The sequence below is a fragment of the Arvicola amphibius genome, chromosome 8, assembly GCF_903992535.2.
Source record: "Arvicola amphibius chromosome 8, mArvAmp1.2, whole genome shotgun sequence".
NCBI classification, from domain to species: domain Eukaryota; kingdom Metazoa; phylum Chordata; class Mammalia; order Rodentia; family Cricetidae; genus Arvicola; species Arvicola amphibius.
Window position 1 is genome coordinate 2,648,610 of NC_052054.1, and position 25,494 is coordinate 2,674,103.

At 47.3% G+C, this 25,494-nt stretch overlaps 1 protein-coding gene across 2 annotated transcripts in view; it reads right to left on the reverse strand.

The window, feature by feature from the left end:
* Nucleotides 1-209: 209 nt before the first annotated feature.
* Smoc2 (SPARC related modular calcium binding 2) overlaps nucleotides 210-25,494 on the reverse strand; it is a 132,638-nt gene continuing 107,353 nt past the window's right edge. For both annotated transcript variants that reach the window (XM_038339910.1, XM_038339909.1), the window contains exons 10-13: nucleotides 7,222-7,324; nucleotides 5,270-5,544; nucleotides 3,262-3,299; nucleotides 210-1,433 (exon numbers count right to left, since the gene is read on the reverse strand). In XM_038339910.1, coding sequence (XP_038195838.1) covers nucleotides 1,416-1,433; nucleotides 3,262-3,299; nucleotides 5,270-5,544; nucleotides 7,222-7,324 — 434 coding nt within the window. In that variant the 3' untranslated portion in view covers nucleotides 210-1,415. The remainder of the gene's footprint in view (nucleotides 1,434-3,261; nucleotides 3,300-5,269; nucleotides 5,545-7,221; nucleotides 7,325-25,494) is intronic.

The following is a 25,494-nucleotide window of genomic DNA, read 5'->3' on the forward strand; positions in this document are numbered from 1 at the left end:
AGGAGCACAGACAGGCGCAACACTCATCCACATAAAATGCTCTAAAACATACTTTTCAGCAGTAAACAATCACAAAATGCTGGAAAGAAGACTGATATGGTTTTAATAGCATATTTAATGTAATAAAAATGATTAAATTCAGGGTTCAGAAATATAAAAGATTATCCAAAACAGTTGAGATCATATGTTTTTTGTAGACAATGGTGGCATGCACATGAGCCAGTCAGTTCTTACCTCTACACAGTTCCAATGAGCAAAGGCCTTCTAGAGTGTGTACGCACACCCACAGGCATATACGGACAGGCTGGGGGCCATGAGAGGCTTTCCATTAGAACCTGATCTGAGAGAATTGCCCCAGTTCTCCAGGATCTGTAGTTGTTTCTCGAGACCAGATTCTAGGTCTGAGGATGGCAGCCAACCATACACACAGGTCAGGCCAGCTTCCCCCAGCATGGGCATCCGGTTCCTAACCTTCATCCCGTAAGGGCCTTGGATGATTCCTTCCTATCCTGGGGGCCTCCAGAGAGTGAGAGTGATGTTCTTAGCTGCCTGCTGTTCGGTACTCTTGTTATGATGCATTCTAGCTGCGTCTTCCTCAAGATGTGGTCCATGGTCTCGGCAGAAGACATGGTTCCCTTCCAGGGATCCTGGGAAGGGCCACAGCAGGAAGGGCAACAGCCACTTAGAAGAGAGGCAGGTGGACTGGGTACTGAGCCAGCAGGATGGAGTCAGTCTGCCGGGGTTAGGTTTGTTCTCTGAAGGAGGACTCTCTGGAGTTGGCCCTCTCAGCTCCTTGGAGATTTAACAGCAGGATTGGCTCAAACAGAGGCAAAACTCAAGCAGAAGCTCAGACCAGAATATGACAGTTTGGCAGCAGAACCTCAGCCAGGGGCTACTAGAGGTTAAGGCTGTGCTCGAGCTGGTGCCTGTGTGACCCACGGTATTGAGCGGCATCTCTAGACAGCAAAACCTCATGGAACAGGCAACCATAGACCAGGTGACCATGCATGTAAACTGCACGACCCTGTAAGCCTCTAAGGAAGTGATAGTCTTCTGGCTTGCATCAGGAATGCTGGGAGCCAGCCAACAGAGACTGCAGGCAGAGAAAAGGGCAAGGGTACGAACCAGGCCCTCCACGAAAGGACAAGGAAATGAAATGGAAATGCATTCAAAACCCATCCCCACCAGCACAGATCTTCAAGGTCAAACAAGGACACATACATTGTATGTGATTAATTTCCCGAAGCCAGCCTTCCATTTTCACAGATCAAAACAGTCTGTTTAAATATCTCATTTCTACAAAGTGAATTTACATTTAAAGTACAAAGTGCAAATACTATACGTTTTTCTGTTTTTAATAGCTCTTTGGTGAGGGATTCCCACATGTCTAGGAACTTCCTTAGATAGCCAGTCGTTCATCCTTGTTTCCTGGGCTAGAAAAAAAAAGACAATCTTATGAGGATGTTTGCGTCTCTCCTCTGTGCAGACTAAGGCTCCCTGCTGGAAGTAAACATGCTTGCTAAGAGGGAAACCAGACAGGAAACGATAGAATAGCTTGGAGTGAAGGATGAGTGGGCACATCGTGTAGGAAGTGCCTTCTCCCCTTGAAATCACTAGGAAAATGCATCATCTGAGAAAAATTGCATTGACTTTAAACGGCTAGAATAGGAAAACCTCAACCGTGCCGTCCCTAGACTTCAGTGGGGGTACAGGAGTGTGCCACCAGCCTGGACAGTTCTATGCCATCTAAAAACTTCCTTTTATCTTTCTATTTGCTCTTTTACCTAAGAAGAAATACAGCTTGAATTTGTGATTATAGAAGGAGTCTTTTGTTGCCCCCCACCGCTCGGACTTTTAAAAGAAGTCATTTTGTTAAGAAAAGCATTATCCATCGGTTTTTGCCAAGTGCAGCAATCTGTACAAGTAGAAATTGATCCTAAAATACTAAAACTTTGTGTGATGCTTAAAATACTAAACTTTAAACTTGAGGCTGTCTTTCCTCCCTTCTGATAACACCATGAGTAGGTGAATAACCCCTATACTAAGTTGATACAGGTTTTGTCTTAGTTACAGATAAAGACAGTCATTACTGAAGATGTCCAGAGCTGTTGGGGAAGACGGTTGACCTTGGGAACAACTCTACTCCTTGATGAGCAAGTATGAAGCTGACTAGGAAAACAAGTCACGTTCTTGTTCCTGGCCCACTGACCCCACCCCATGGCACACAGCAAGAATGGTAGGATTCACTCCATGCTTTGCGTTACTATAAGAAAAATGGAGAAACTACACCGTTCCGTCTTTTTCTGGAATCATGCTGAAGTGGATGGCTCTGTTTCTGAGTGGGGGTATTTAAGATTGCATGACACATGTGTGCCAATAGTTGCCATTAGCGAGAGCAAACAGCCCCTGGGAAGCCTTTGGAGGGAGCAGGGTAATTGCTCTCAGACCTGCCCCCTTTGCAAGCGTAAGTGATTTGCAGTGTGACTGGAAAAGTTAAAACCATAAACATTTGCTAAACAAAGGAAAACGAATTACACGTCTTTCCTAATGAAACGGCTTGCAGTTCCCTCCGAGGTATGTGCCGGAGGTCCCTACTTAAAACCCACATCACACGGCGAGCGTCCGCCTGGCATCAAACAGGTGCAGCCAAAGCAAACAGCTAACACACCAGAGTCATCGGCAACGCAGCTCGTCTGGCGTTGGGGAAGAACCCTGGAAAGTATCCCCACTTAGGCTGTGGCTGGGATGTGGGGACCAAAGCTGTGCCCTTTAATTGTACATGTAGAAATGTGGCCTCAGAAACACAAATGTTTATTAACACAACAGGGAACCGAGAATCTCTTTGGAAGGCCAGCTCCTGCCTCTTCAGGTCTCCGGGTGAGTGGGCTGTTTGAGGGGCACCCAAGAGTATCTCCTATCCAGGCAATCTCCTCAATATCTAAGAAAAAAACCGCAAACACCAGCTTCCAAACCGCTTCTGCCACACACTCAGAAGCCCGTCTTTAAATTAACAAATTAATTGAAATTTCGAATAATTAGAAAAAAAACAGAGCAGAATCTTTAAATGGAGGATTTAGCGGGTCAGTGATTGAAAGCAGGTTTTGTCAAAGAGACTTCTTAGCTCCAAATGCTCTCACGGGGAGTTGCCTCAGCTAAGCTGCCCTGCTATTGCCCCGAAATCTACATGCCCCCCACCCAGATTTCTCTTGTAAAGTGTAAGTAAATGGAATATTATAAAGTCTGCAACACAGACACACTCACCTGTCTATTGGATGTACTTTCAGTGTTTCCTCTGGGGGCTGGGAAGGGAAGAGACATTATTGCTAGTCAAATAGTGCTTGCTTAATGACAGGCTTGGCATCGTCAGTGGGCAGACTGGGTCAGATGACAATACACCCATAGAGACCCTGCATCTAGATTTGGCAGTGTGGGTTACTTAATCACCACAGACACCATCTACGACACAAATGTCCCACTCTGACATTAGAAGAATGGCATATTTTATCCCAAATCCTAAACATGGGTTCACCAACCACAAAGTGTGATCTTCCAGAACTTTCCCAGAAAAGCATGGATTCTGAGCCTAGGCTGACCCTCCCCCCTCCTGCCACACAAACACACACACACACACACACACACACACACACACATTCTGTTCTTCTAAGTATTTTGGTTCAGTATTAAAATTAGAGAACATTAGCTTGGGCTCATTTTACCAAAATCTTCACACGAAATCACAGCTGAGGGACAGGTGCTGCTTGTTCTTGAGTTGGAGGCTGGAGGTCTCCCTTCCTATTCCCAGTGAGGTACCCACTCCTGTGGTACACAAACCCTCTACCTCAGGTGGCCCTGCCTCACTCTGGCCTCTGCTCAGAGTTCAGGCTCTCACCTGGCCACACTCCCTCCTTGGCCATGGTCTCTGGGGTTCTCCAACCTGACTTCCTGCTTTGTCCTGGCCTCCTCTCGCCTCCGTGACCTCATTTAGTTTCTCCTGGCCATGGGCAGTTGCTATCAATCCCCAGTGGACTTCCCCATCTCTCCCCATTACCTGTTAGTGCCGAGGTAGCATTAGATAACCTGGTGCCTGGTGGACCACGGTACACACAGGTCAGAATCCCAGATACTCCTGTCTCATCAGCCCAGACTCCACCTCCAGCCTCAGGAACTCATGTGAGTTTTACTAGGCCACTTAAAGGCAGCAAGAAGACTCTACTTCCCCTTAACTGTAGCTTTGCCCACTCCTTTCCGGGACCAGGTATCCCATCTCTAGGGCTGCTCTGAGCCAGCTGACGTCTAATCGATGTTCCCTCTATGCAGGGTAGCACCTGTACTAGCTCTGCCTCCAAAGCCTGTCTGAGTTCACAATTCCTGGCAGGCCTCTGTTCTGTGCAGGTGAACACCTCATTCCAAGGAACATGCTGACCCCAGATGCCATTTTGATGATATCCCAACTGTGAGCTGTACCATCAGGCAAAATATCTCTCCATTTGTGGCATGTACTACATACCATGGGTGTGTTATATAACTAAAAATCAGGGTCCAGGCTAGATTTCTGTCATTAAGAGGTTATTCTTGCTAATTTCTGGGAAGCTGGCTCTTTGTTTTAAAGATAGTTATCTAAATTTCCTTTAGCTCCATTACTGTAACGCTGTCCTGACCACAACCGCTCAGTTCAGTGGTACAGAGGGAGAAATGCACTCACACTCTGCGTGTTCTCCGGAGTGTTGATGAAACTGGTCACCAAATCATAGAATTAAATTTCAGAACCTTAGGCTCCATCATCCTGGGATTCCCTCTATTCCCTTTACATCTGGGGACATAGGCCATGCCCCACAGAGACACTTGCCCAACTGCTAGGCTAGCTAAGCCCACTGGGTCCACTGCTCTCCTAGAGATGATGACCCCACTGCCCCTGACCTGGCCTGAAGGTTCTGACAGAGTCTACAGCCTGGGCTGACCGGTTATCACCAATGATTCTGATATCAGGAACCGAGGCATGCATGAACAGTTAGCCGCTAGGATTAGCACAATAGCTGGTTATGCTTCAAAGCTATACTCGGCTCATGCTCCTGAGACTTGCTGCTCCCCTGACTAGGTGGCAGCTGTGACCACCTGCGGTCGTTTCTTCTACAAGGGTGACAACAACCAACGGCACACCATGTTTCTCCCATACAACAGACCATAAGGCAACCTGTTACATCCAGGAAGTAACCCCATAGACAGGAACCACCAAAATAACCAAGGTCGGAGTTAGTGAAGCAAGGCTTACTGTGGCGCTTCCTGGTGCTGGCTTTCCCCTCCTCGCGGGTGACACCCAAGCAACCCATCAGCTCCTGCACGGTAATGGACTTGTCATTGTCTGCGTCACAGTACTCCACAAACTTCTTCACACACTTCTTGGGCTTGGACTTCTTCCGCAGGAACCTCTTAAAGGGCTTGATTTCCTTCTTGCCTATGTCTCCGCTGGCGTTCTTGTCAAGCAGCTTGAAGTACCAGTGCACAACCCTCTCCTCCAGGGTGTGGCTGGGGTCTGGCTCCGGCAGCCTGCAGGAGAGACGACCACGTCAGGCGGAGGTCTGAAGCTGCCGTACCCTCTGGCTCTGGCTCTCTTTCCCCATCCCTACGCCTGTCCCAGCCCAATGCCTGATATAGTCACTTTCAAATACAACATAGGAGAGTAATCTGTAAAATGGCCCCGTCAGTGTGTTCAGCACCAGGGACACCACAGCACGTGTGTGCACTGTGGTTGTTCACTTGGTTGAAGCCTTGGAATGAAAAGTCACTGTCCTGAGACCCGGGTTCCCTTAGGCCAATAGGTGGGTTTGGCCACCAGCATCCGCCAAGGGCATCTACACCCCAGAGTGTCTACTTAATGCAATCATCTCTCTACTGTGTATATGAGATGGACTTGAATAGAAAAGGTTAGTGGAAGGTGACATCACAATGTTTAAAGTTCTAACTAGATGGAGGTCTTTTTCAAGCTGGACATTCTAAGACACAGGTAAGCCAGGCTGTGGGGCAGACCTTGAAGCTGTGCAGTGACCATGTTCACCTGTCACTCGAGGTGGAGGACCTGTGCCATCACTTTGGGCTCTGTGGACTCCACTGCCCACTGCTTTAGATGACCTTTCTTCCATAAACATGCAGACACAGCAAGCAGATGCCAGCGGATTGCAGGGACAGGGCTCCCTGGCACTATCCTGGGTCAGACACCGGAACACATGCCAATCACTTCCACAGTATGGAATATAAAGTTGAAATTTAGGTGACTTCTTTTGCCTTAGCTTATTATGTAATTGTGACATTTTTGCCTTGGTGTTGCCTTTTCCCCTTATGCAAAAAAAAAAAAAAATTAGCAAAAAACCCCCCACAAGACGAAGGAAGGGCCTTTTGCTATGGAAACTTCATGCATGAGACATCCAGGAGCTCACTGCAAGGATGGGATAGAAACCAGCATTTTCAGGAAGATAAAAACCTTAAAATAAAATGTCTTTTAGAAAATACAATGAGAGATTATGAACACACGGGAGTGAGTTTAAGTGTTAAAGTACCGCAGCTGTTCGCCGGGAGAACTCCATCACCTTGTACCGCTAGACAGAGGGGGCACAGCACCACAGGTTCTAACATAAAACAAAACTCAAGCGTTGGTGTATCTCCAGTGTGCACAAGGAAGGCATCTCTAGGGGCAGAGCTGTATCAGCGGGATCAATGTCCTGATTTGTATACTTGATAAGGAGATAAGCCTCACATGCTGTGTGGGTTTTTACAGTAAATATGTCCCAGCACTGGAGAGGCAGGCCGATCTCTGAGTCTGAGGCCAGCCTGGTCTACAGAGGGAGTTCCGGACAGACAGAGCTACACAGAGAAACCCTGACTTGAAAACAAAACAAATCATTTTGTTGTTGTTGTTGCAGAATTCCAAAGTATTTAAAACCCAATAGATAACTCCCAGACTCGATTTCAACCTCAAATATCCACCCAATGCAAGCACATCCCCCTTCACAGCCCTCCCTGGGCCCCAGGACCCCTTGAAAATGAGGAGTGGGGGCTGTTCCCAAGTGTCTTCCTGGCCTAGAGGGTCCTTTCCTCTAGAGCTAGCTACATCCTCGTGAGCTGCCTGGGCTCTCTTGGCCACTGGCCAGGAAGGCTTCAGTGTTCCAGAGTCTTTCACATTTCTGGGCTTCTGGCCAGCACACGGCTCTGTAGCAAGACACAGCATACCTGCCAGAGGAAGAAGAGGGGTCGGAGACGGCATGAACCATGTCTGTGGAGAGCGCATCCAGGACGCTTGTCAGAAACTCATGCTTTTTGGCACCAGGACAACCTAAAAAAAAAATGCACATTTTTTTCCCTGTTAGTGGATTCCATAAAGTATAACAGATTTTTCTGGGCAATGGAAAAAAGATTAAGTATTCAGAAATTAGTATGTTAGAGGGCTTCATAAGAATGTGCTGGTTCGATGGAGATACGTTATATAGGATGGTGCCACTGGCGCTCCACAGACACAGGCACTTGGTAATTCACAGGTGTGGACCTTGACGTACAGCAACTGTTAGCCGTGTTTTCTAGCATTTGTTGAATTATGACGTGATACAGAGATTCTCAGCCTCTGGTTGATCTTCAAAACCACGATACAAGGCATGTATGGGTATCCTTTTGTTACATGAGACACGTGGAAACCCCGGGAGACACCAAATTCTCCCAGCCGGGCTCCAAACAGGGAGATCTAACCCAGGGGAGTGAGTCCAGAGGTTGTCAGCCATTACTACAGATCTCCTGAAACTCCACATCTGGTTAGAAGCAATAAGAGGAAGATGTGTGGTGGCCTCCTTAGAGGCAGATCCACTCCGGACACCAGATCAATACATATCAAGGCTCAAGGGAGTTCACACCGTTGAGCCCCAGATCTGACCATGTAGGATCGCTGTTCTTTCTAAAGCTCAGTTTTCCACAGAGTATTCTACATGTATGGTAGCTCTTCCTCTCCAGCCTCCCTTTACTCAGCCCCTTGGGGTTCCCTGGACTCCTCTCTATTTCTCTCCAGTGAGTTGTGGCAGCTACACAGAGAGACTAGCATGCTGGTGTGGTTAAAGACATTCTGGTTTCATGGTTTTCCTTTTGGACACCTGGGTTTTTGTTACTATGATTCAAGTCAATGCTAGCTGCCTATGGCAAGGATCTGTGGAAATCTGTTTCGACTTATTAAACATTGTAGCAGAAAACAGATGTGAGTCTTTCATAGAGCGTGTGGAACTTGAGACTAGAAAGACTGTGTATCTCTTCTGTGCTCAATTAAAAGAATGGATTAGGATCTATAGGAAAAACCATAACCACTGGGCAAAGATCTCTGAGAAAAGGCTCTGTATTCCCTGAGGCATTCTCCAGGAAGGAAACAGAAGCCTGAGGTGGCAGAGGCTGTGGATGGAAGCCATCCCTTCTGTGACAATTAGAGATCACAGGACAGAAGGATGTAGCAGGCCCGTGTGATGATGCTCCCTAAGCGCTAGCCTTATAACGAGCTAACCCAAGATAACCGAGAGGAAGGAGACATCCTGAGGGAGCACAGTGGACCTGTGAAAACCCTGGGGCGCACCCACGAGCTCTCTAGTGCTTAGCGCCAAGAGATTCGGAGGGTAATATGGAGAAGGTAGCCACTGGTCACCTCTGCTCAGAGAGTGTCCACTGAGGACCTGTGGAGAGCCAGGGATCTGGTCACAATCAAAATCAAGAAGGTCTTTGCTTGGGATGGATGCCTGGGTATGAAGTCCTTATTTCCTTTTGTCGGAGGTAACTGATAGCCATAATAGACTCTGACGCCTATGATTGCTATAGTCTTAGGGCAATCAATAAATAGAAAAGGAATACTGGGTCATCTCCGAAGAAGGGAGAATGAGGGGAATTTGGTGGAACTGGTTGGAATGCGGACTCTGGAAAGCACTCATAGGCAATGTGGGTTGAGAGTTAAGAAGGGGTGTCTCCTGAACGTGGGTGTTCAGACACAATGGTAGAGGTGTGAGACACAGACCCAGAGGAAGGGCCAGCACTGTCTGCAGGCTGTATCTGCTACCACCCAGGTTTGTGTTGCCTTTGTCACCAAGTACCTCGAGCTTATTTGCTCCCTGACAGAACCAGAGAGCCCTTTGTCCCCATGACAAAGCCTAGGGCAATATCGCCTCTGTGATACTCGGACTGTAGCGTATAAGTATTTATTTCTAAGGACCAAGACAGACGCGAGACTGAAGTAGTCGGGAGAGAATGCTAAAGCAACCCATTGCTCTTGAAGGTAATTCCTTCAAGATACAGATATGAAATGTAGCTACACCATGGTGTTAACGTGTGTCACCAGGGAGATGTAGACCAGCAAACATCCAAGAGGACTGACCTGGTTTGGGGTCAAAAGGCAGTGACCCCACGTGTGTGGCCTCACAGTATCTGGTGTTGTAGACAGAAACCCTTAGCTCTGCAGGTACCAGTTCCCAGTCCTCCCATCTAACCTGTTATCTAGCTCATGAACAGTGAGCCCTTGGGTTCCTCTGCACCCTTCGGTCTCCACCCAGACACAGGCTGCAGGAAATGCAGGACTCAGTGGGTAATGCTTCGTCTTGGGGCCCGACGACCTCTAGGAATGCTGGGGTTCCACGGTGAGTGCCAGGATTAGGCATGCAAGCCTTGATGTGAGCGGAAAGTCACTTTACTTAGAGATAGTTCTGCTAGGATGGTTTCTCCAAATAAATGCAGAATTGAGTTCATAAGTGCTTGGCCTTGCAGCAACTTCTCCAGAACAGTTCATAGTCAATGCCTCAAAAAAAAACTTGTATTTTTGTTTTATCTTTCAAAATAAATATGTTTTTCACTCTCTATAAAACACTCTCATTTTAAAAAACAGACTTCTTTTATTTAAAGACTACTAATTTCAGTAATTTTGCTTATGCTTATCATTTTTTCCAGCATGAATTTATACATGTTCATGATGACTCCTTGATTGCAGGGCAAACCTCTGCAGATCATCATGATGAATTTACACTTTCTCCCCATGACCTACATGGCATGCCTGGCTACCGCAAGGAAACCCCACACAGAGGCAATGCTGGCAAAGAGCAGTTTACGGAGAGAAGAGGTTGTGTGGTCCTAACCTGGGTTCATACCCGTGCTGGCCAGACACGACAACAGTGTTAGCCCCGTGCCAACAAAACACTGTGAGATTGGGGCAGCTATTGGGGTAAGAACACGGGCCTTGAGCTGCTCAATGTCTGAGACCTCATGAGTATGATGTATCTGTTTGATGACATGTTTTGTATTTTGGGCTCGTTGATTCTTGATGAGTTTAAAAAGTCTATATCAAGTTGTGGCATTGCTACCAATTGAACTGGACATATAGCCCAAAGTCCCCCTCTCTGCAATGACTTCTCAGTGGAGAACAGTCATGGTGATGTTTTCTTTAAGCTTAGAGTTCCCTTGAGCATTCTTGAACAAGCATTTCTAAGGGCTAAGGGGTCTGGGGCATGGTGGTAGTATGACGTATGTAGAGGTCAGGTCATCGCACCCAGCTCATGGCATGAAATGTTTGTTACACCTGATGTTTGAACTTACTTCAACACATAGGTTCTCCAAACCACCATGCCAGCCTTATGTGTTCTACAGCCTTGCAAAATTGATGAACCCACTCATGCTGAGAAAGACAGATACAGAAAGACACAAAAAGATAGAGGTATGACCCGTACACCAGCTCAGTGGAAAGCCGAAGGTGGATGACCTAGACTGGCCTGTGACTGAACCAGGATCGGAATCCCCTCCATTCTCCTCACCGCTCCTAACCCCACAGTTATGGAAAGGATAGACCAGATTTACCCTCCCTGGACAACCATCCTAGAGTGGACGTGGTGTGAGGGGAGAGAAGCTGTCAGATGACTTCAGTCTCCCTGCTGAGGGGGTGAGCAGGGGAGGGGAGGCAGCCTTGTGAGCAGACGAGAGGCTGCTGTGAGCCGAGCCCAGCTGGTACCTTTCCTGTGCCCAAGGAAGACTCCACCACCTAGGGTGGAGGGAGTTGGGAAATGGGCTTGGCTGAGATGCTTGGTACTTCATCCACCAGTAGTAATGATCCATGGTCCTGTGGCTTCTGAAACACAGGCACGCAGATATTCCTAGAACATGGCTGTTCCAAGATAAAGCATCTCCTCATTGTGCAGCCAGACTCATTCAGGGTCATGTGCCCTGGGACCCAGACCCATTCCCCATCAATCTCCTGCTGTCTTAACTCAAACCTTCTTAATGTTTAACCTCAGACCTATGAAAGTAATAAAAATGTAGACACAGGCAACCAGCTAACTAGAGTTAGGAAAGTTTGCTGAGGTGGCTTACTACAGGTGTGAAAATGGTAATCTTTCCTCTGGGCTGTACCCCACAGAGGGATCAAGTAAGAATGGGAAAGCTCAGTGGAAATCTCACCAAACTTCCCAACTGTACGATTAAAAAAAAATCCCCATCATTATGTTAACTCTGTCTTGCTAGTTTCTATAGTTCTGTACTTGAGATGTTTATGTTCAGGTCTCATTATTTTCCAGTGTATTTTCCATCTTTTGAAGTGTAGTTCCTGGGGGCTGGAATGCAGGCTGACAAGTTCTCACACACGCACTGATGGAAATCAGCTCCAGCTTAGGAGCCAAGACCCAGGAAAACACCAAGCTAGTGGGAAAAATCCAGACATGGGTGGCACACAGCCTGCACATCTGTACATGGCTGCCATCACTCTCTTCCTTAAAAGAAGCTATGGAGATAAGGTCATGAAGCCTGCCTTAACTAATATCGGGAAAACGTTTGCCTTGGTTTAACTCTCCATAGGCTGGGCCATCAGATGAATGTACACTAGGAATCTGAGAGGTGAGTCTGAAATAAGGAGCTGCCGAGGCATTCATCCTCAAGGCTGGCCTGCTGGTACCTGGAGTCCATCTGGGCTTCCCAGTAACAATGGTGGAAATTTACAAAGGGCCTTGATGACAGCTGCGACCCCAACCTCTCAAGGAACTTGTAGAGGGAACTGTTGCTGGAGAGGCCTGGAGAGTGTGGTCATGTGAAACACTCAGAGCACTTCTGTAGGACTCTGTGGGATTTCTCCAGGTTCTTGTCTGAGTCCTTCCTGCCTAAAGCTAAGGTCACAGGCCTCCTGAGGCCGAGTGAGCATCTTTGGAGGCATCCCACCCTGTAATGTGGCACTGTAAGTCTCTTCCAAGAGTCCACTCTCCACCCCAGTCTGGCTGATCTCACTCTGTCATGAAACAGAATAAACATGTACTGCTATTTGATATTTTTGTGAGTTAAGGTTTTTGTGCAAAAACTGCCCAGAAAACATTATCAGGTAACAGCTTTCTGGAACTGAACTATCATTGTTTGTATTTTTAAAAAAATCTCACACTTGATTGCAACTCTAGTAACCCATGGGCCATGGGCTCAAGGCAGAATGATTGGGTCATGGATGGGCATAGAGCTCTTTACTCGAGACCAGGCAACCAAGAGAGAAATAAAGAACACAAACTTGTGTCTAGCAAGAACAATCTCTGGCTGCACACACAGGCTGAGGTGTCTAAAGACACAAATACCTGGGTGGGTGAGGCCTATATAAATCCTGAGCAGGCACGTCCCGTTGGGAGTCACTGGAGTGGATTGCTCAGTCAGTTCATGGTTGGCCTTTTCAGGATGCTACAGATCACCAGGAGTTCAAACATAGAACAGGAAGTTCTAAGATCTCCACAGCACGTGGTGCCTTCACTTTTAATCTTTAAACAGAATTGAATATTGAGAGAGAAGAGAAAGTAACTCTTGAGATATAGGCCAGTTTGTCTTTGGTAGTGCAGAAATGATGGAATAAAGGGATGGATTGTTGAGTCTGCTTATGAATAACCACTAGTCTCAAATATTTTATGTTGGTATGGATTTTTGTATAGTGATACAAATTTAAGGTTATTTTTTATACTGTATGTATGTTTCTACTCTTATTTAAGGTGTTGTACCTATGCAGTTCATTTTAAAAAATGTAAAGTTTTAGTCCTTGAAAGCTATTTAGGATAATAAAGAAAGATAGGGTCATAGTTAGTCATCTATAACAATCAAACTTATAGTCATGTTAGGTATGTTTCAAAGGTCAAACAGATATATTTCAAATAGATAGATGGTCTTCAAACATGTCAAAGACCTACATTTAAAATTTATTAATAGCACAAGGCTTTTCATGAGCAGCACAAGTTTACTTCAAAATAGGATGATGGCTTTCAAATACCATCCAAATGGAGTTTGCTTTCTATATGGCAAAGCTAGCCACTGGGTAGACACTGCCCTTGCCGTGACTGCTGGCAGAATGCTGTCCAAACTTGGACATCTTGATGAACAAGATGCTAAGAAGATAACTGGCGAACTTTGCCAAAAGGTAGGACCGTCAAAATTCCTGCTTCACAGAAGAGTCTGTCAGATTTACTAGGTCTATAGGCTGAAGATGGATGTCCTAACATTGCAGAGGAGCCTTAGGTGACTGTCCAGGCAGCCAGATGTCTCTGTCATTTCTATAGTTTTGGGAATTGCTTGCTCTGCACTTCCTGTTTATTCAGGTAATATTATATCCTTCTTGGGTCTCTGATTGGATTGAAGACGAGATAGTATACAGTTTTCATTGTTACCAAATTCAGAAAAAAAAACTTACATAAGAGATATAAAGTTTATAAGGTTGGAAAACATAAAAGCTTAAATTGTTAATCGAAGATGATGTTTGGGGGTATACAAAGATATTTTAGGATGATTATACAAATTATCATAGAAAATTGTTTAGGTATAAAACTTTGGACTCGCCAAGACAGGATAGAAAATACAACATTTTCTCTGAATTTGCCAAATACATACAGACTAAACATTGTTAATATAAGTCTTACTTGACAATTGTGCTTATTGTTTATAGTTTTACTGGGGTAGAGTTAAAAACTTTCCTTTTTATTTAGACAAAAGGGGGAAATGTTGCAGAATATTTGTATACTGTGTGAAGACGTCACTGCAATTGGTATAAGAAAAGCTGAGCAGTCAATAGCTAGGCAGTAGGTATAGGAGGGACTTTCTGGAAGAGAGAAATAGGGAAGAAAATTCTAGGCATGTAGGAGATGCCATTGAGACACAATTAGACACACAGATTAGGAGAAACTTCACCTAGGATTTCCCTGCTACTCAGTTCTGAGACTCCCCAGAGTTCTAGGGATTCATCCCCAATATTGTGAAAAGGAAGAAAAAATACATTCAGAGACCTTTGGCAGGGACTAATCTGATGTGGTTCCCAATGTCAGAAAAAGGCTAGCTTGCCAGGGAAGAAAGCTGTCATTAGTCACCTAAACTAGTCTTCGAGAAGTGGGGTTGGCTTTTCCAGTTTCTCACCAACACTCTCAGAAGACAAAGAAGGATACATTCCTCTCAGCCCACCTAGACAAACAAGATGCTGGGCTTCAGAAAACTCCTCAGGGGCAGCAAGAGACAGAGGCAACTTCTGCATTTGGGACCCAGGAGGACAAGGTGGGACCCTCAAGGTGTAACAGGGCCACTCACTCAATGACAGAGTTAACTAACTTACATCTGGATCAGGAGCATCGAGGAAAAACATCTTGGATCAATGCCAACCTGGCACAGCCATGCCAGGAAAAGATAAAATTCTATCTTTATCCTTCTCCTATGAAGGTTTTTCACAATGGCATCAATGAAGAAAGGCATTAATTGCCTGACAATCAAGTTCGGAAACAGTACAAAGATGAGGGCTGTTTTTCAATAGGTTGGAGAGCCAACGTTTTAAAAACTATGGTCCAAATCATCATGGTTACTGGAACATTGAACCAACGTGAAATATAATAAGCCTAAAGTCCTGCACCTAGGCCGTGTAAGTCTAATACGCCAGCGTTTCTTTCAGAAAATGAATACTCACTGACCTAAAGTACCTGGACAGACACCTGCACAGTCGTGTCCCCACTGGGGACAAAGGCATTTTTCTTTCGGGGCAGAAGAGTGATGGCATTTACACATGGCTTCTGTTTGGGGGATTCTTTTGTGCTTTAAAAACAGTTATCTTGTAAAAATATTGTCAAGTACAGAATAATTATTGGTGTCTGGCACAGAAGTATCCTGGAAAATTAGATCCATGATTGTGCAGGGCTAAATGCTTTCTGGAAAAAAAAATAACCAATTAAGGGCTCCTTGGTGAGGCACCAATGAGGGACCGCGCTTTCGTGCAGTGGCTGCTCCTCGGGTGTCTCTGGTGTGGCACACACTGCTGTCACCATCCAGCTCCGCAACCACTCGCGGACTAGCTGTCAGAGAGCCGCCTGTCATTTGAAAGGCTTGGGAAAAGATGGCTGAACGAGATGGTTTTACCGTTCCCAGCTCACGGGGGCATCAAGCCTGGATTGTTACAATGTCAGAAAACGCCACCTACGCCTACATTCCCAAGTCACTAAACTCTTCTCTTCTCCAGGCCCGAGTAATTCCGGGATAAGGGTTCAGGAAAGTGGCAAATTCTCTAAGGAAAGACTATGCCTGTCTGACCCATCTTCCTGGGATGCAGCCAATGACTTACGCGAAATTTCCTCTCTTTGAAAATCATGTAATGCTGCAATGCTGCACATCCACACGGAAGCATTGGGAGCTTTCCTAAGGATGCAGGTTCCCAGGCCCTTGGATCCACCCTTCTCTTCACTCTGAATCCACGGGTCTGGTTTTGGGCTCGCCATCAATGGTGCTGATTCTGCTTAGGTCTCATTCTTAATAAATTATTAAGACACCATTTTTAACAGATCAGCTTGAAGCCTCCGTGTACTCAGGGCACTGTCTTTCGGCTCCTCTGACAAGGGTTCCCTTCCTATTCCTTGGAATCCAACACCACTAGCCACTACATTCCCCACCATGAATCCCACACCACCAGAGTACCACACACGAGGCAGCGCCATCTTTATTGTGTGTGACTGGGGATGGTGCTTGTTGCATTTAGAAAACTACACCCATCCATATGCGTTTGGATTCTTTCTGCCTTAGAATCCGTGGTAAGGAAGGACTGCAGATGGAAGCTACCATGGAGTGAGTGTCCTCACTGCCGATGAACAAGATGCTTCAATCTCACCATGGTTGGCCAGATCCTGCCCCGGAGAACTCAAACACAGAGACTTGAAGCTGAGTGGTAGCTGGATGTTCTCACAGTGTGTGACAACCTAATCAGGCCACTCGATGGAAGGGCTTGGGAAGGGAAACAGAGGGGCAGAAAGGGACAAGTCGTCTTCCTACACATAAGAACCCTTCCATGGCAGCAGCATCAGGGAGAAAGATGTGGGTGGACCATGGGCTGAGTGTGAGAATTAAAACTCAGAGTCCCAGTGCCTGCGAATCGGCTCCAGACCCAGCTGCTCACTCAGTGGTGTGACTGCTCAGTAAAGGTCAGAACAATCTGTCTCATTTCCTGAGGACTCCTGGGTCCCCCGGGGCTGTAGCAAGGAGAATGTTGTTAATGTAAAAGGTGCTATTTGGCTGCAAGGATTCCTTCCTGTGGAAACTTGCCAGATGGTCTATACATCGTAATCTCAAGCAAGCTGAAATGGCCCAGGTGACAGCTGCCTATTTAATTAAATCTTTAGATCCCAGAGTTCAGGCAGGCGGTGTACTGGCACAGCCCCAGTGCTCTGAAGACCATGTGTGGAACCTCAAACTACCTGGTAAGGCAGAGGGACAGTCATTAAAGGGTAAGGGCTGGGTTGCTCCGGGAGACCTGCCCGTCTAAAGCAGACAGTAGAGGCAAGGTGCCCGTGTCAGAGAATGTAAAGACCAGAGTCAATCCTTGGTGATGCAGTCAACACACCTTGGCGGCCAGGAGAAGGGACAAAGTCAAGCACCATGCACAAGAATACAGGAGGCAACAGGTGAGACTCTACCACGGCATGGAGGTCCTTCCAAAGTAGCAGAGCTGCCAAGAGTGTGTTTTCCCGAGGAAGGAGAGGTCTTTTGCATGACAGGCATCTCCTCATCCTCTGGCCAAGGGTGAGAGTGGACCCTCCGCCCTGGGTCTTTTCTGGCCTGTACACTCAGGGATAGGATAGCAAATACCAACAGCTGGCCGTCAGGAATAAGACATGCTGAACATCAGCTCCAGAAACAAGGACCTGGATGGGGGCAGTGCTGACACCAGGAAGATCTGAGAGGGAGCTGGACAGAGCACAGAGTACCGAGGCCTCCGCTCACCTCTCTCCACCCTATGGAAACTGCGAAACAAGCCAGTCTGGGGACGAAAGAAACGGGATAGGATACAAATGAAAGAATAGTTCGTACTGAGTAGCCCCTGCTGGCTTCGCATTGGCAAACAGACTCTGAATTCCCGCTGATGATCTACAAGCTTTCCCTGCCCTACCCCGCACTCCCCTACCTAGACTGCTGTAACCTGCTGCTTCAGTTCCATTCTGAATGACATGTTCCCACCTCACACTTCCATGCTTATTTATATTTATGGGTTATGTTAACAACCTGAAGGACTTTCTATACCCCTAGAGTTTTATTTGGGAAACAGTCACGGCATGGGGAAACTGGTAGCTAGTGTTTTCCTTTCAATAACGCTGACATCACCTCGGGAGAAACACAGCACAGCCTGCAAGATGCTGGCACGTGTGTCTCGTGCCTGCTTCACACCCTGTCCTGGTAGGCTGGCCCTCAGGCATGAAGTCCCCGGTGCGGCAGGACCTGGATGCATCCAGTCGAGGACCGCAGGCTGTGAGCGACGGAGACCTGATACTCTATGTGCGGGAACATTCTCGGTCTATCCTGCGCCTGGCTTGGATCACACCAACACTCTCATCAGCTAGCATCAGAGCAGACCTCCTCCCCTGCATTCCAGCCCCGGGAGCAGCACCAGTCCCTGACTCTGGGTGAAAACTGCCTTCCCTTCTGCACGACTGCATGACGGCCCAGTGCATCCTCCATCTCGGCTGCTGTAAACCGTAACGACAGCACAGATGAGCTCAGACCATGCGCCTGACAAGAACGTCGAGAGTCTGGGTTGGTCTGACCACGCAGGGCTCCAGCCTGGATAACCTCAGTGTTAGGATGATTGCTCTGTGGCCCTCTCTTTGGCCTTCTGTAGCCACAAACAGACAATGAGGACAAACTGAACAGGGCTGGCAGGCTTGGGGACAAGGCTGGACTTTCCCAGCATTGGGTCTACTCAGGTTCTGCAACAGACCCGGCACAGAGTGTAGCCAGTGCAGCTGGTCCCAGCTTTCCCTCATCAGTTTGTGTCCCCCAAGCAGCATGCAGAATCCAGGATGACCTGGACGATCATTCCCTTAAAAGAGTGTCTGACCACCCGGGACCTGTTTGTTAGCTCTGAGCCATTGGTCTCTCAATGCAGGGTGAGTTAGAGGTGGGGTATATACCTGGAAGATGAGGATATGCAGGTTGGAGTGGACGGTGTGAGTGGCCTACATGGGTTCCAGGTGGTGGGGACATGCACATGCAGCCTGCATGGGTTCCAGGTGGTGGGGACATGCACATGTAGCCTGCATGGGTTCCAGGTGGTGGGGACATGCACATGCAGCCTGCATGGGTTCCAGGTGGTGGGGACATGCACATGTAGCCTACAGGGGTTCCAGGTGGTGGGGACAAGCACATGCAGCCTGCATGGGTTCCAGGTGGTGGGGACAAGCACATGCTGCCTGCATGGGTTCCAGGTGGTGGGGACATGCACATGCAGTCTGCATGGGTTCCAGGCGGTGGGGACATACAGATGCTGCTTGTGTGGGTTCTGGACCTAGCTGCTGTCTGTTTCAAAGAAAACTGTGATTCTCAAGACAGTGTATAAAACCTCATAGTAGGTCAGCTGGGCGTTTGTTACCAAGCTGGAGAATACACTATTTAATATGCAAACACACTTTTGATATGTAAAGAATGAAGACTGGAAAATGAAAATATACCAAAAGCGATTGCCGGCCGGTGTAAAAGACCCAGGATCTCAGGGCAACAAGGTGTGGCTGAGCACAACTTTGGGTCACATGACCTTCAGCTAACCTGTCTGTCCCTGGTCTCCATGTTCCCTGCAGAACACAAGTATGGTACAAGCTAGGAATTCTCTGGTCAGCTCAGCATCCCCTAGGCCTCAGCGGCTGAGGAGCTGACCCAGGTCACTCCATGCAGGTCTCAGAGCTCAGTCATCCTCACAGTGCATCAGAATGGTTGTGGAACACATATGTAATTACCCACTTCTTGTCCGCAACCCTTACAGGGGAAAAAAAGCACATTCCTCAATAGAGCAAGGTCTGAGTGTGGAAGCTTCTGCCTTTAAGGGTTTGTCTGAGCACTGTGCATGACCTCTGTGTGGTGCAGACTGCCCACCGACTCTTTTTCCTTGGTAGCTGACAAGACACTCCCAGCACAGGAACTGTGTGGAGACAGAGGTGTGGTGGAAATGGGAGCTGCACCTCCTGGGTGCTTCTGAGAAGGACTCGGAGCACACTCGTCCACCATACGCCAAGACTGACTTCCAGCAGTCTATGCTAGTCCCCACAGTCACCCTGTCCTCAGAGGAGGAAGAAATACTGTCAGAAATGATCCCATCTGAAGCTACATACACCAGCTCTTAAAGTGTCCACTTCTCCCTCTGTGCAGGTGTTGGTATGAGAGTCAAACCACAGGGAAGGCGGGTGAACAGCAGAGCTGGGGTGTAGCCCAGGTCCTTACCGATTCTCTGAGCACAAAACAACTCGATTTCTACTGACTTAGAAGAAGGGAATATGGCCTTCCAGATGCCATGCACAGAGGATGTCAGGACGGGTGCATTCTGGGAAATCAGTTTGTTCAAGGATGAAGAGTGGCGGCAACAGACAACACGTCACGGCCAGACCAGAGGAGGGGGCAATGACGGAGCAGTGGGTGTCTCTGTATCCTTGGTGTACGCTCTGTTCGGGGGCAATGGCGGAGCTGTGGGTGTCTCTGTATCCTTGGTGTGCTCTCTGTTCTTCTCGTTACTTCAGAAAGAATTCCCCATTAGAAAAATTACAGAGATAAAATTCCTGCTGCAATGAAGGAGCAACTTGTCTCGCTTTCCAGCCTCCCGCTGCCCTGGGGAAGGTGGAAAGTAGCTGCTATCTAACAAGACAGCATTAAGTGGCAGTGAGCCTCTGTGCTGCGCACAGCAGTGTGCCCCAGAGGTGTCCGGACATGACAGGCATCACATGACCCTCAGCTCTGAGCTCCTCTTTGACTTTATGGGACCTTGATGACAAGACATCGGAGTGAGAACTGAGAACAGCATCAGCTGGGGACAAGGGGATCCCACCGGCTCAAGAAGCTCCTTAGATAGGAAAGAGCAGAGAGGAAAAGATAGACCCCAGCAAGAACACAGCCTTAGACAATCATTTCAGGAATTTCTGAAAGTCAATTAACACCTAAGGGGCAGCCACTTCGCCCCTTGTCAAGGAAAAGGACTCTTTTCCCTGTAAGACTGCCCTCAGTTTGACAAGTCAGACAAGAACTAGAAAAATAAATAAATCATGTTCTTAGTTAAAAAAAAAAAATTAGAGATTTCCATGCCATGCTATTATTCATTATAAACTACGTTTTCTTCCATTTTTGGCTACAGGAATGTCCTTGCTGCCTGTCACAGGTTTATGCTAGTGGGCACCATGGTCTTGGTCTGAAGAAAGTTATAGGAAGAACATAAGCCAGTTTCTGCCACCGGTGAAGCCTTTTAATATCCCTGCCTGTTGTGGATGTGACCCCAGATGGCTGGTTGATATCACCTCAGGGAGCTAGGTATGGCCTGTTTTCATCCTTGCACTTTCTCCAGCAAGTGACTGTCACCTCCCAATGCCTGTAATTTTCCTCTGAGGAAGCTGAGACACAGCTGGGGATGAGCTGAGGTGTTTTAGCCATAATGAATCTAGACAAATCATTAAGAATTTTACCCAAACATATTCAGTGGAGATTTTAACAAACACCAGCTCTCAGACTTCCTAATTGTTTTTGTTATTGTTGTTAGTTATGTTTTTTAACTGTTAGTGTTATATTGCTCTTGTTTAGTTTGTTTGCTTGTTGCCTAAGGGCATGGATTGTGGAACAATAAAGCTACAATTTTGGTGTCCAGGTCCCAGCTCCTAGAGAGAGGAGGTGGTCTCCCATGACCTGCTCCATCAGAGCGCTCTCTCTCTCTCTCTCTCTCTCTCTCTCTCTCTCTCTCTCTCTCTCTCTCACACACACACACACACACACACACACACACACACACACACACACAGAGAGAGATACATACAATGTTTAAAAGGAATAACTCACAAAGAGGTGACGTTCTGACCAGTTCTATATTCAGAACAGAAGGGTAATGAGTTGATAGCTTGATATCAAAATGCAAACAAAACAAAACACAAGAAGGTTTAGTAGGGATGGGAAGAAAGACAGCAGACAAGATCTAAGAGTGTCTGAGTGGCTTCACTCAGGGAAGAGAGACAGTAGCCAGCGTGACAAGCTATTAGTACCACCTCACTTCACAGCTGACCAGCCTGGGACATGTGATACGTGAAGGCTGTCATAACCTCTTGGAATCTGAATTATTCCAGAAATCAAGACCAACTCAGGAGCCGTCAGAGGAAGCTACATAAGATTGGTGAGGATATTAGTTAGGGCTGGGGCTTAGCAATAACAAGACAAACAGTGACGTGAGAGACAGCTCGGTCAGAACCCACGTAACAAAGCCAGGCGTGCAACACACTCTTGTGAGCCTAGGGCTGGGGGGATGGGACAAGTGAATCCCTGAGGCTGGGTAGCCAGACAGCCTCATCAAATATGTGGACTTTGAACCAGCAAAAGATCCTGTCTCAAAATCAAGGTGGACGGCCCCTGAGGCGTGGGAGCATGCACCTGCCTCGTGATGCGGGTCCCTCAGCCTTGTCTCTAGCAGGTAGATTCTGCCTAAGCCAACTACTTAATCCTCTAAACAGGGAGCTTTTAAATTGGCTGTGGTTGAGTTTTAGCAAATTCAGATTCGTTCTGGGAGGAGCCTAAATGAATAATGTGAGCTAGGACCAGAGGACAGCAAACGGGTCATTTCCTTCAACTGGGTTATTCTAGATAAATGTTCTTAATAAAGAGGCAGGAAATATTTGCACTAGAATAAAGACTGTTTAGCAACAATTAAATATGTTTGGTGTTGTCCGAGGACAGTGAGTTCTCATTAAGTTTTTGAGACCGTCTCTGAAATCCTGCTTGTGTTACTAATTTGTCTGGATAACTCCACTTTCGGGACTGACAGTCACTTACACTTCATTCCACCCCATTTCTTTGTAAACACTGCTCTCCAAGCCTTGGGGTCAAGTAGCTTATCACGTAACTGGCCATGCACCTGCCTAAGCAGAAGTAACAAACACACTTCTTCTGAGCAGCTACAGCTGATGGAGCACTGTGTGGAAGAGCTGGTCCAGAGCCCGGGACTCTCAGGATGCTCTGCTGAATGTCCCTCCAGACAGTTTATGTCACCTAACTCTGAGCCCTGGGCTACCTGGGAAAATCCATGGGTAACTTGTGAATGAGGCATTTATTACATTAAAATGTTGGGAAACAAGAAATTATATCAAAGTCAGTAGGAGCTTTAGAATATTTAGATGTTTTTTGGAAGCTGACCATTTTTAAACACCCTTCCCTACCAGTGAACCTCAATATCCCTGATCTGGCATCCATTGTGATGGGAAGGTGTTTGGATTCAGCACATACAGTGCTCTGTGCTGGGCCTGCTGCAGGGATCATATTTACTGGGAGGGAAGATATACTTGATCTTCCCATTGTCCCACTGTGCTAGTATGATTCCCATCCTGCTATGCAACGTTCCCGCCCCCCAACACCCAGGTGACTCACGGGCATGTCACCACTAATCACCAGTAGTTGCTAGGTTGATTCCAGTGTAGAGCCATCCACACAAGGCTGTGTTTCCAGACTTTGGGATGATGTTCACGGTGGTAAACTGAGAAGGCCATCAAAGCATAGGACACATTCAAGTGCCCCGTCCCTACGGTGAAACTGGCCCTACTGCTTGTTATAGAGCACATATTAGGAGCAGCGTGCGTGCGGTTGGAACGCTGCCCTCTTTGTAAGATGAGGTCTAAGGGTGGCTTGAGGAGCCTCCAGGACTCTTGTCACTAGTGGCCGCTACAAACCTGGGAGCTGGGAGGAGGGAGTCTCCTTGGGGCTTGTCCGGGCAAAAGTGGGGGCAGAAACCATGTTCCCCTTAATTTATGAGAACAGTAAATGATCTGTTGACAGTAACCCGTGAGTGCTCGCTCGCTCTGGTGCCCTGCCCCTTCCAAACCACTCCCAGCCCTGTGCATTCAGCCTCCATAGAACCCTCTGGGGGAAGGGAGCTCCTCACAGTCATAAAGCAATGGAGAAAACATCACGGCTCACGCAGGACCCTGTGGCTGTCAGGGACTGACGAATGAAATCTCTGGCTGGAGCTTATCACTTAGTTCTCCTGTAGGCCAGTGGGGAAACATCTCTTTCTGTATCTTGTCTGTTCTTTTTTATTTTTAATCAGAAAAACTTTTCATAATCTTCCCCCAAACTTCAAATTTCCCCTCATTCTCTAAAAACAACAGAAATAGCCGTCAACGGTGTGTGCTATTCTCATAAAAATGCAGGAGCACTCCTGTCAAACAGTACCCAGAATCCTCCTCCATTCTTGCCCATCATTTACCTTCGACCTCACTTAGAACTCAGCCTTTAAAAAAAAAAGAAGTGGTAAGAACTAAGATGAAAGTTTGTTCTCCTTTACCTCTGGTGCCAGGAGGCTCCTTCCTGTCACACATCTGTGAGATGCCATCCAGAATGACCCCACAGACTCGGCTCTCTATTACACCTTGCCCAACCACTGACTTCTCCATTCCTGACTCCTTCCCCTGCTGTTCCTATTCCTAAAGCCTGAGGTGACCCTCCTGACTGGCTGGACCCACGGCTGTCTTTAATGCAAGGACTATCAATCACATCCGCCTACAAGCTCACCTCACACTTAGTCTTCGAGACCAGTAATCAGAAACTAGGTCTCACTTTCAGCCACTGTCGCTTAGGAGGAGCCCTCAACACACGCAGAACCGCAGAACCGTAGCCTGGCTTGTGTCATTGACTTGAGCACAAAGTCAGTCAACAGCAACGCCCACTCGCACGAACTTCCTCCTTCTCTGCCTAGGAGGGTGACACCTGATGTCGTGTGTGTGTGTGTGTGTGTGTGTGTGTGTGTGAGAGAGAGAGAGAGAGAGAGAGAGGGAGAGAGAGAGAGAGGGTGAGTGTGAGAGTGTGTGTGAGTTTGTGTATGCATGTATGTGTGTATATGTGTGAGTGACTGTGTGTGTGAGTGGGTGTGGGTGTGTATGTGGGTGTGTGTGGTGTGAGTGGGTGTGAGTGTGAGAGTATGTGTGAGTGAGTGTGTGTGAGTCTGTGGTGTGTGTGTGTGAGTGTGTGTGTGTTTGGGGTTGGGATAGCAGAGGGCACAGAGGGACACGCACACAGCTTCACCTTTATGTTCAAGTTTAGAGGCTGTGTCAAAGCACAGGGCGGACTGGGGCTGGTGCTCAGTTAGTAGCGCGCCTGTTTAGCACGCAGGAGGCCCTGGGCTGGACACCCTGCTACCACATAAACCAGATGAGACAGTGCATGTCTTACATGTCTGTAATTCTAGAACCCAGGAGGTGAGGCAGAAATCTTGGAAGCCCAAGGTCGGCATAGGCTTTATGTGACCCTGTCTCACAATGTTTAAAGGAATAGTAAATAAGCCTAAAGGCACCTTGCTCTCAGTGGACCCATGTCTGAACTTAATCTGACAGTAAAAATTACAGAAGCTGACATTTATTTATTTTTGAAAGGGAATCATTGGCACCTCTCACTGTCATGGAACTCTCTGGCCATGGAAGGTGATGTCTGCTGGCTGCCCATCCACTGTGCAAGAAAGGTAAATACCAACCTCCCCATGTGTCATGCAATACCTGGCAAGAAGGCATAGCTTAGGGTCTAATTACCTTTGGGAAGCAAGCTAAGCTACGCCTAGGGCGAGGCGAGGACCATTTTCTGCTGCCTCGGAAAGTCATAATTAATTTCGAAGCAATTTAAAACGGTACTAAAATATTGCTTGAAAAGGATAGAAGGTGGCTTGAGGGTTTGTATTGAGTTAAGGGTTATAATTACGCCTGTAATTGCTGTAGGCTGCCAAGGACAGAAGAGACTCCTCCACCTCTTCCCTTCCCCCTTTCACTGGCTGAGAACTCTGAGATCTAAGGAAGGGGCGAACTTCCAGGATCGGTTACTTCCCCCCCCCCCCGCCCGCAATGGAAATGTTCATTATTTTAAAGCCTTCTGCCACAGGCGGGGCATGCAGCTCAGTTGGTAGAATGCTGGCCTAGCATGCACCAGATCCTGGGTTTAGTCCCCAGTGCTGTCTAAATGAAGCGGTACAACACACACTTGCAATTCTAGCGC